The sequence below is a fragment of the Vicia villosa genome, linkage group LG2 (assembly GCF_029867415.1).
Source record: "Vicia villosa cultivar HV-30 ecotype Madison, WI linkage group LG2, Vvil1.0, whole genome shotgun sequence".
Lineage (NCBI taxonomy): Eukaryota > Viridiplantae > Streptophyta > Magnoliopsida > Fabales > Fabaceae > Vicia > Vicia villosa.
Genome location: NC_081181.1, coordinates 146642967 through 146655247, shown reverse-complemented (window position 1 = coordinate 146655247; position 12281 = coordinate 146642967). Strand labels below are relative to the sequence as shown.

The 12281-nt window shown below is 40.3% G+C and overlaps 1 protein-coding gene across 1 annotated transcript; it reads left to right on the top strand.

Moving 5' to 3' along the window:
* Nucleotides 1-4431: 4431 nt before the first annotated feature.
* Nucleotides 4432-7868, top strand: LOC131646985 (uncharacterized; the record flags this gene model as incomplete). The annotated part of the gene is made up of 2 exons (XM_058916905.1): nucleotides 4432-6626; nucleotides 6677-7868. Coding segments are annotated over 2 exons (3387 nt in total), but the record flags the coding sequence as incomplete, so codon positions are not given.
* Nucleotides 7869-12281: the final 4413 nt, after the last annotated feature.

Genomic DNA, 12281 nt, shown 5'->3' with positions numbered 1-12281 from the left:
CAGATCACAGATACAATACTCGTTCAAACAGAAGAAGAGTAATGGAACACTCTGAACAAGAGAATATTGAGCTCCGTGGTACAGTGACCACCCTTCAGGAAAAGTTGGAAAGTCTCACTACTCTGGTTGACTCCTTAATGGCCGCACAGAATCAGCCGCCGCCACCCAACAGCCAAGCGACGGTAACATCTGAAGTCACTGCTCCAGCTTCTACAGTTGCGTTCGGTATTCCATCTTTCTCCATGCCAGAAGGTTGGGGCACGCCTTTCAGCTTTGGTACAGGTTTTCGCCATAATTTCTCTGGGGTTCAAACATCCACGACTGAAGCGCCTGCTGCACAAAGTTCACAGTTTACTCCAAATCAGGGGGTAACTTTTTCTCAAGTCACTATGGCACTTTCTCAACCCACTATGACAGTTCCGACTCCTACGGTTCACACTGTTCCTTATGATGGCAATGAGATTTATCATGATCAGGGTGATAGCACAAATCAGCGTAATCTTGTGGGAGATCTCCAAGAGCAGTTTAACAAGATTCAACTGGAAGTTAAAGCTATCCGTGGAAAAGATTTGTTTGGAAAGAATGCCCAGGAGCTATGTTTGGTTCCCAGTGTACAAATACCTGCTAAATTCAAGGTCCCTGACTTTGAGAAGTACAAAGGTAGTTCTTGTCCACAAAGCCATCTTGTGATGTATGCCAGAAAGATGTCTACTTATGCAGATAATCATCAGTTGCTTATCCATTACTTTCAAGACAGTTTGACTGGTGCCGCACTGAAGTGGTACACAGGCCTGGATAGCACTAATATTCGAACATTCAATGACTTAGGTGAGGCCTTTGTCCGACAATACAAGTATAACTCGGATATGGCTCCGGACAGAGATCAGCTTCGATCCATGGCTCAGAAAGATCATGAAGCTTTCAAAGAATATGCCCAACGATGGAGAGAAACTGCTGCTCAGATTAATCCACCGTTAAAAGAGAAAGAGATGACAAAGATTTTCTTGAATACTCTCAGTCCGTTTTACTACGAACGCATGATTGCTAGTGCTCCAAGTGATTTCACCGAAATGGTAAACATGGGGATGCGTCTAGAAGAAGGAATCCGAACCGGACGTCTAACTAAAGAAGGTGGATCTTCAAGCGGAACCAAAAAGTTCGGAAGTGGTTTCCAAAAGAAGAAAGAACAAAGTGTTGACATGGTATCCCAAGGGAAGCCAAGAGGAAATGTCAATCGCCAACGACAGGTTGCTACTATTGCGCCAGCCGTTAATACTGCGCCGAATCCGGGTTTTACTCCGCAGTTTCAGCAACAGCCTCGACCACAGGTTCAGCAGTTTAACAATAATCAGAACCGTGTACAAAGAGCTCCACAGTTTGATCCGATTCCAATGACCTACACAGAGTTGTACCCTGCTTTGATTGAAAGAGGTCTTGTTCAAACTAAAGCACCACCACCAGTACCTGAGAAACTCCCATGGTGGTACAAAGCTGAGGTCTCATGCCCTTATCATCAAGGAGCACCTGGCCATGATCTCGAGCATTGCATAGCTTTGAAACATGAAGTTCAGAGGTTGGTAAGATCTAATCTCCTCTCTTTCAGAAATTTGAATCCTAATGTGCAAGCAAATCCGCTGCCCAATCATGGAGGGCATGTTGTAAACATGGTGTATGGATGTCCTGGTCCATACCGAGTCTATAATATCAATCACTCAAGAGCCAATTTGGTACAAATGCACGCCACTCTCTGTCGAGGGCAGAATTTTCGCCAGCATCACTATGGTTCCTGTAGCATATGTTGTATAGATCCTCACGGATGTTCGATTGTGAGAAGAGATCTCCAAGTACTGTTGGATAATGGTACTATTCAGATCTATAGAAATAGGAATGAAAATGAAGTTAACATGATAGGATGCTATCCGCATGAGCTTTTAGTCTCAGATATCAACTCGGAAATGCCTACAGTTAACGTCATCGTTCCTCATTTCAACATGCCTGAGCGCATGGAAGTTACTTATAACAAGCCGAAGGTTCCTGTTGCTCCTTTGATCATTTGTCTACCTGGACCTGTTCCTTATAACTCTGACAAGGCAGTTCCATACAACTACAATGCTACCATGATAAAGAATGGACAAGAAGTTCCTTTACCTACTCTTTCATCTGTCGTGAATATCGCTGATGTGAGTCGAGTGACAAGAAGTGGACGTGTGTATACTCCACTACCTTCAAAGCAGCCTGTTGCTCCTGCAGCCGGACAAAATCCTGTCAATGTTCCAGTGGGGAATCCTGTGGAAACTCCTGTTAGTAACACAAACACTGATGTTGGTCAATCCAGTAGAACCAATGTGAATCCTGATTTTGATGAAATTTTGAAGCTTATCAAAAGAAGTGAATACAAGATTGTGGATCAGCTTATGCAGACTCCTTCAAAGATCTCAATACTTTCATTGCTGTTGAACTCTGAAGCACACAGGGAGGCCCTGATGAGGGTCTTGGATCAAGCTTTTGTAGACCATGATGTTACTGTTGACCACTTTGATGGGATAATAGCCAACATAACAGCCTGTAACAATTTAAGCTTCTGTGATGAAGAACTCCCCGAGGAGGGTAGAAATCACAATCTTGCTTTGCACATTTCTATGAACTGTCAGTCAGACTCTTTGTCCAATGTGTTGGTAGACACCAGATCTTCCTTGAATGTGATGCCAAAGACGACTCTTGCTCGCTTGTCTTACCAAGGAATGCCTATGAAATTCAGTGGTGTAGTAGTCAAAGCATTTGATGGGTCGCGAAAATCTGTTATCGGCGAAGTCAACCTTCCCATGACAATTGGTCCACATACATTTCAAATCACTTTCCAGGCCATGGACATTCAAGCTGCTTATAGCTGTCTGTTAGGACGACCATGGATCCATGAAGCAGGGGCAGTAACTTCTACTCTCCATCAAAAGCTAAAGTTTGTAACAAATGGAAAATTGGTAACAATAAGTGGAGAACAAGCCTTGATGGTGAGCCATTTATCCAATTTCTCTTTTATCAGTGCTGATGATGTGGAAGGAACTCAGTTCCAAGGTCTCTCTTTAGAAGACGAATCTTCCAAGAAGAAAGCATCAATCTCTTCTTACAAAGAGGCAGTAAAAGTAGTGAAAGATGGAACTACCACTGGCTGGGGGCAAGTTGTGATCCCTACCAAGAATGAAACTAGAACGGGTCTCGGATGTTCACCAACATTCTCAAACTGCACTAAGAAGGATGAAACCCTTCGTCCGATCAAAGAAACATTCATTAGTGGAGGGTTCCTTAACCCAGTTCCTCAAGAGGTTAATGTCCTTATCGAAGAATGCATTGAAGAAGGTCTACCTGATCCTGAAGAAGAATGGAAATGTTATCTCAATGACTCGGGATACATATCTCAGGAAGAACCATATCCTCCTTCAGATAAAACAAGTACTAAAGAAATTCCGCCTATTCCTGCAGAGGTTTGGGACACCTTGGGACAACCAAGTGGAAAATTTGATTATATGGTGAAATACACTGCACCTGAAAGTTACAAGATTGCGATTGAGGATATCCAACCCACTGGATGGGGAGATTCCTTCGAATATGATAGTCAACCAGAAGAGGTTTATCAGCCCTGTCAATTTCCTCAGCAGCCTGAAACTACTGAAGATTTCGGATTCAATGCATCTGCCAAGATTAATAATCCTGATGATGGTTATTATCACATAAATGCCATTTTTGAAGATGAAGGGGAAGATGATCCCACAGCTGACTTAGAAAGTGTCGCTGACAATGAGTCTCTTCATCCTGAAGACTGGGAAATACATCCTGAAAATTCTGAAGATTGTGACTCGTCTTATGCTCTTCAAGAAGTAGAAGAAGACCGTTTCAACTCTACAAAGAACAAGGTTGACAAACCAGGACCTTCAAATCCTGCTCGACCAGCGGTCAATGTCAATACTGGAGATAATTCTGGGGAGAATTTTCCTGAATACATAATACACAGAGGAGTTCGTTGCTACTGGAAAGCTGTCGACGTTCCGAATGTTGTTCGCCGCTCAAAGTAATCACCTCGCTGTTATTTTGACCTCCTGCCTTGCCCAAAGCAGAGAGATGTTTTATAGGGCTTTGCTTTCAAATGTTCCGCCCAAATAACCTTGTGTATAGGGCTTTGTTTTAAAAGTTTCCCTCTTTGTCCTGCCCAAGACAAATGAGTTTGTGTTTAGGGCTTTGTTTAAAAAATGAATCATAAATAAAGTGTCATTTTGAATTCCCTACATTATATGTTTTATTTTTGATTTTTTCTGGAAATGGTAATCCTAAAAAACCAAAATAAAAAAAAAACTTTTCAAAAAAATCTGCATACACTCTTGCATTCATAAATTTTCTGAAATAAATATAAATCACATGTGCAGATTTACTATTGATAAACCCATTGAATGCAATAACCCTATGCCCTCTCCCAACTTTGAGTTTCCTGTGTTCGAAGCCGAAGAAGAGGAAGAAGAGGAGATTCCGGACGAAATCTCTCGATTACTTAAGCACGATGAAAGAGCCATTCTGCCTCACAAAGAGCCTTTAGAAAAGATCAACTTGGGTTCTGAAGAAGACAAAAAAGAAGTGACCATTGGATCGCTGCTTGATGCTGATATCAAGAGTAAGTTGACAGACCTTCTCAAAGAATATGTTGACGTGTTTGCCTGGTCCTACCAAGACATGCCTGGGTTGGATACCAATATTGTTCAGCATTACTTGCCATTGAAGCCAGAATGTCCGCCAGTTAAGCAGAAATTGCGAAGGACTCACCCTGATATGGCTAACAAGATCAAAGTGGAAGTTCAAAAGCAACTCGACGCAGGTTTTCTTGTCACCTCCGAGTATCCTCAATGGTTGGCCAACATTGTGCCAGTTCCAAAGAAAGATGGCAAAGTCAGAATGTGTGTTGACTACCGTGATTTGAACAAGGCCAGTCCAAAAGATGACTTTCCATTACCACATATCGACATGTTGGTTGATAACACCGCTAAGTTCAACGTCTTTTCCTTCATGGACGGGTTCTCCGGTTATAATCAGATCAAGATGGCTCCTGAAGACATGGAGAAGACCTCTTTCATCACCCCATGGGGTACCTTTTGCTACAAAGTGATGCCGTTTGGATTAAAGAATGCAGGCGCAACTTACCAAAGGGCAATGACTACTCTCTTTCATGACATGATGCATAAAGAAATTGAAGTTTATGTGGACGACATGATAGCCAAGTCCAGCACAGAAGAAGAACATATTGAATACCTTTTGAAGTTGTTTCAACGATTAAGGAAATATCAGCTTCGCTTGAATCCTAACAAATGTACTTTTGGGGTTAGATCTGGAAAACTCTTGGGTTTCATTGTCAGCCAAAGAGGTATTGAAGTAGATCCCGACAAAGTCAGAGCTATTCAAGAGATGCCTGCACCAAAGACTGAAAAGCAAGTAAGAAGATTTCTTGGACGATTGAATTATATCTCCAGATTTATCTCTCAAATGACTGCTACTTGTGGGCCGATTTTCAAGCTTCTCCGCAAAGATCAAGGGGTTGTATGGACTGAAGATTGCCAGAAAGCGTTTGACAGTATAAAAGAGTACCTGTTAGAACCACCAATATTGATTCCTCCGGTTGAAGGAAGACCATTAATCATGTACCTTACCGTGTTGGAAGAATCCATGGGTTGTATGCTTGGGCAGCAAGATGAAACTGGTAAGAAGGAGCATGCTATCTATTACTTGAGTAAGAAATTCACAGACTGTGAGTCTCGTTACTCCATGCTCGAAAAAACGTGTTGTGCTTTGGCTTGGGCTTCAAAACGTCTCCGCCAATACATGATTAACAATACTACTTGGTTAATCTCCAAAATGGATCCGATCAAGTATGTCTTTGAAAAGCCCGCCTTAACAGGAAGGATTGCCCGATGGCAAATGCTGCTATCCGAATATGACATTGAATACCGTGCTCAGAAAGCGGTCAAAGGAAGCGTTCTCGCCGATCACTTGGCGCATCAACCAATCAATGAATATCAATCTCTCAAGTTTGACTTCCCTGATGAAGATGTCATGTACTTGAAGATGAAAGATTGTGACGAACCGTTACCTGAAGAAGGTCCTGATCCTGGATCAAGATGGGGCCTAATTTTTGATGGAGCAGTAAATGCTTTTGGCAATGGAATTGGGGCAATCATCATCACTCCCAAGGGTACTCATATCCCATTCTCCGCCAGATTGCTATTTGAGTGCACCAACAACATCGCAGAATATGAAGCTTGTATCATGGGTCTCGAAGAAGCCATTGACTTAAGGATCAAGATCCTCGACATATATGGAGATTCAGCCCTCGTGATCAACCAAATCAAAGACAAGTGGGAAACTTACCACCCTGGCTTGATTCCTTACAGAGATTATGCAAGACGTCTGTTGACTTTCTTCAACAAGGTTGAATTGCATCATATACCTCGAGATCAGAATCGAATGGCAGACGCCTTGGCTACTTTATCTTCCATGTTCAAAGTCAATCATTGGAACGATATGCCTACAGTCAGAATTACGCGCCTTGAAAGGCCCGCCTATGTGTTTGCAACCGAAGTAGTCATCGATGATAAACCGTGGTTCCACGACATCAAACGCTTCCTTCAACTCAAGAGTACCCACTTGGGGCATCAAACAAAGATAAGAAAACTCTAAGGAGACTTTCTGGCAGTTTCTTCCTGAACGGAGATGTGCTATACAAAAGAAACTTCGACATGGTTTTGCTCAGATGCGTGGACAGACACGAAGCAGACATGTTAATGCATGAAGTGCATGAAGGGTCCTTTGGAACTCATTCAAACGGGCATGCAATGTCCAAAAAGATCTTAAGAGCAGGATACTATTGGTTGACAATGGAATCTGACTGTTATAAACACGTGAAAAGATGTCACAAGTGCCAGATCTATGCAGATAAGATCCATGTACCACCGACTCTACTCAACGTTCTCTCATCTCCATGGCCTTTCTCCATGTGGGGTATCGACATGATCGGAATGATCGAACCGAAAGCTTCAAATGGTCATCGTTTCATCTTGGTAGCAATTGATTACTTCACCAAATGGGTCGAAGCAGCATCTTACGCCAATGTTACAAGACAAGTGGTTGTGAGATTTATCAAGAATAACATCATTTGCCGATATGGTATTCCCAGCAAGATCATTACTGACAATGGTTCAAACTTGAACAACAAAATGATGAAAGAATTGTGTAAGGAATTCAAGATTGAGCATCATAACTCTTCTCCTTACAGACCAAAAATGAACGGCGCCGTTGAAGCCGCCAACAAGAACATTAAGAAGATCGTCCAGAAAATGGTCGTCACTTACAAAGACTGGCATGAAATGCTACCATTTGCTTTACATGGGTACCGTACTTCAGTGCGTACTTCAACAGGGGCAACTCCCTTTTCTCTAGTATACGGCATGGAAGCTGTGCTCCCCGTAGAAGTTGAAATCCCATCAATGAGAGTCCTCATGGAGACTAAGTTATCAGAGGATGAATGGTGTCAAAGCAGATACGATCAGTTGAACTTAATCGAAGAAAAACGTATGACTGCTCTATGCCATGGACAGCTATACCAAGCAAGGATGAAACAAGCCTTCAACAAAAAGGTTCGACCTCGTGAATTTCAAGAAGGCGACCTCGTGCTTAAAAAGATCTTGTCTTTTCAACCAGATTCTAGGGGCAAATGGTCTCCTAATTACGAAGGCCCGTATGTTGTCAAAAGAACATTTTCTGGTGGCGCCATGACTCTTGCAACCATGGATGGTGATGAACTCCCATATCCTGTGAATGCTGATGCAGTCAAGAAATACTTTGTCTAAAAAAATATACAAAAAGAACAGCTCGGTAAGTTGAAAACCCGCAAAGGGCGACTTAGGCAAAAATGAGCGTCTCGGTGGACTGAAAACCTGAAAGGGCGGTCCAGGCAAAAATTAGAGACAATAAATAGAAAAAATTCATCCTGGTAGATTGAAAACCTGAAAGGGCAATCTAGGCAAAAATTAGGGATTTATGACAAAGTAACTGCATCAGTCTGTACTTCGTCACCTGAGGAGTCTTTTTCCATCAAAGGATCTTCGATCAAATCATTATCAATCTGAAGCGACAAACACAGTTGGAACTCAAAGTTGTTAAGGGGATAGTGGTTATTGCTTTCAATGTAGCCTTTTCCGCATAATTACCATTTCCAACTTTTGTAAATACTCCATGGAATCACGCCTTTAGCGGATTTCCATCCTATTAAATAAATTTGAGCCTTGTGCCCATTTGTTTGCAATCTCTAATTTCTTTTAGCTTGCAAAATGACGCTTTAATTGTGTTATTCGTTTTTGAAAAAAAAAAAGAAAAAATAAGTTTTAAATGAATTTACTTCACTTTTCTTTTTCAAAATAAAAGCGAAATTTTCCTTTGAGTTGTGAACAACGGAAGGAACATCAGCAGTCGTCTCCATAGGATGAACAAATGGATTCTCCCTGAAAAATTGTTGAGACAACGGTATTCTTGTCCCAAAAAAGAATTCTTGAAGCAATTACCCCTCGAGGTAAAGAAGCTCTTCTATCCCCAGTAAAGAAGCTCTTCTATCCCCAGTGAAGAAGCTCTTTTATCCCCAGTAACGAAGATTTTCTATCTCCAGTGAAAAGGTTCTTCCATCTCAATAAGAAAAGATGCTTGTCTTCCCCAGAGAAGTTTAAAGCACGCAACACCATTCATCACCCGTGTTATCTACACCATGTTGAAGAGCATTTGCCAAGTATCTGGTTATATTGCGACGTCGGTCCATCTCCAGTATATACTCCTCTGTCTGTCAGTATCGTCAGCATGCATGCTACATTCATGACATTCATCATTCATACATATTTACATCATTTATGCATTCTTGCATTTTTTAATGTTTGCCTCAAAATCACTTGTTTAGGATATATCTATCCCAAAAAAAAAAGAAAAAAAAGAGAAAAAAGAAAAAAATGAAGCAGGTATGGGCGTGTCATCTCTCCAATAGATTGTCACCCATAAGCAGAAAGAACATTTTGTTTCTCCAGTTCCCCACTGAGATCATTCCTCGTGGAAGAAGGTTGCTTTAGTTTCTCCTCTCAAAACAAAGGAGAAAATACCCAGTTGAGTTCATTCCTCATGGGTACAAAGTCTTGTTTGACTGTCTCTTTCCAATTCATTCTTGGTTAGAACTTTGTCTTTACCAAAAAAAATTCAAATTCCGATTCCTCAAACAGAGTCGTGAAAAAAAATTGAACCCTAAACAATAGCCTCATCATCTGAGCAGTTTATGTTTCTTTCAAAAATTTCCTCTCAAGGAAATCAATCATGAAGATCATTTGACAAATCAGGGCCTTATTACTGTTCACAAGGCTGAATAACCAGTAATTTCCCTAGCAAAGTCTCCAAGATCATTTTATCACTCGGCTGATAATTGATCATGTCTTCAAAACCGCTATCACGAGGCTGGTAGTCGGTAACCTATTGTTCTGGTTATATTATTTAACATGTCTATCACAATGCTGATAGTCGGTAATATTAACCGAACCTTTGAAACTCTTTTTACCTTGTCAAGTCTATCACCATGCTGGTAGTCGGTAACACAGTTTCATACCTTTCACCTTCGCATTATTAACAAGTCTATCCCCAAGCTGATAGTCGATAATGTCGATAGGTAAGCTTTTCTTACAAAGCTATCATTCTCTGGCGAAGCGTACACTTGCTTCCCCGAAAAGAAAGAAAACGGATTCTCTTCCTAAAACGGATTGGGACATCCTTCCCAATCTCTTTTCCCCAGTGGAGTCAGTTCTTGATATTCCCTCGGTAAAGATATCCTTGCATCACTCGCAATTTTGGTATCTTAGGTCCAAAATTCGCGTCTTCTGATATTTAAGTCTCTTTCACCCTATCAAAACGAAGATTTTCAATCTTCATATCTCAGGTTGAAGAAACTTAAATAGGGGCATCTGTCATACCCCAATTTTTGACCTAAGATACCACCTCATATCATCTGCATATGCATCATTTGCATCTCTAACAAACTGCATAGCTTGTGTTTGCTACTTGTGACTCAGCAGGATCTAATCAGGAAATCACTCATCAGTACAAGTAATAATCAATTAGGGCTGTGTTCTCCCTCCATTTCAAGTGAATTATCTTCATCAACAATCAACATTTGGTCCTCAGAGATTCATGTCAACAAGCTCAAAGGCTCTGAATCGACTGAATTAGGGTTTTGACTGAAGACAGCATGCTCTTGACTTTTGCTCAGGGTTTGACCTAATGACATGGGACATGACCTCAAAACCCCAAGTACATCATTTTGACCTAATCTATTGGCTCAGAACATCTCCTGTACAAAGATTGATCAGACAAATCCTCAGATCAGGGTTTTTGAACTATCAGGGACTGAAATCAGGGATCACATTTGGGAAACCCTAAAAATCCCCAGGAAGTCAATCAAAGGTTTCAATCATCCTCAAATAATCCCTATGACAATATACAATGGAAATTACATCTCAATTCAAGACCTACAGTCATCAATTTCATCAGGTCGACAATTAGGGTTTTTGACCTAATTCACTGAGCAACCGACTTTTTAATCAGGACATGGTGCCACAACTCAAACCATGGCTCAATATCCTCTAATGCTTCAATATGGTCCATTCATACTATTCATTTGGTGAGGATAGCCTGTTTCATTTGAAATCTCCAGAAACGCGATTCGTCTGAAAAAGTCAACTGTACAAGATCACCATTGACTTTTGGGGAATTTTGGTCAACCATGACTTTTGAAGTTTTGAATCATCAATATATGATATATGAAGTCATTTGATCAAGAAAAATCAAGAAAATCAATCAAGAATCAAAAAGTCAAAAGTTTGACTTTCATACTTAGAAAATTTTTCTAAGTGTTTTTCATGGTTTGTTTTCAAACTTTGGAAGGGAATAACTCAAAATTTCACCTACAAACTGAAAAAAACTTCCAACATGAAAGTTGTAGATTTTGATCCAATAAACAACTTTGACACATATAAATTTTTTCCATAAGATCAACCATTTAAGAGATATGGTGCTTCAAAGTTGGTACTTTTTGAAAACTTCACTTGAAATCTCATTTTCTTCAAAGTTCATGGATCTTTTTCACCCATTTCCTTAAAGGTCTTGAAGAAACTTTCAACTAGGGTTTTGAAGTATGTAACATGAGCTTTCCAAAATGTCCAAGAGCATGAAAAAATATGGAGCATAGCTATGGTTTTGAATTTTGACATTAGTGAACTTTTCACTTGAAATTTCAAGCCATTTTCACTAAGTTTCTATACTATATGGCCAATGATCCAAGTGATGACACACCAATGCAATAATTGATAGATATTTTCTGGTTTGAGATCAGAATGGAAAGAGATAAGAAGCTTGGAAAATAACCATGGTTTAGTTACTTTTAACCATATGCATTAAATGCAAAAGATGCCATTTTATCTCTTAAGCCAAGTCATCATTCTTGATCAACTTGCAAGAGCTCTTCATTCAGAAACTTTGGCCTATAAATAGAGGTTCAAATCACTTCCAAATTCACACAAAAACCTCACAATTATAGGTTTTCTCTCTTCTTTCTTGAATTACAAGTCATGTGTTTCAAAGTGAGGTAGAAAACTCAACCTCCAAACCTTGCAAGTTCTGAACAAAGTGATGCTTCCCACAACTTCTAAATGTCATATATGATGTGTTTGATCCACTCACACACCCCAAAAACACCTAAATCTCATAATCACTCTTCAACCCCCATGTTTGCATAAAGAGAGCCTTATCATGCCAAAATCCATACCAAGCTATATCTGTCCAAACTAACACTTCCAACACCTCATATACATCACATATGAGCTATCCAAGCACTCACATATGATCTGTAACCTCATAATCTTCAAATTTGATTCACACTCCAAGGTTATGCAGATCGGGTACCACAGCTTAGCACAGATGAATTCAGATGGTTCCAAGCATCCAGACATGTTCTATAATCATTATTGAAGCTGTTCAGATTGAGCAACAACTTCTGTAACACCTCTACTGAAGAATTCAATCTCCACTTTAGCCGTTTTTGAAGGTAAGTCTCATGAACTTCAAACTCTATCATGCACGCATCATAAATGAAATATTGATATACCATCTTGTTTCTGCACACATGGGGATCATTAACCCTCAATCAATTGCATCATAACTTGCACATACAT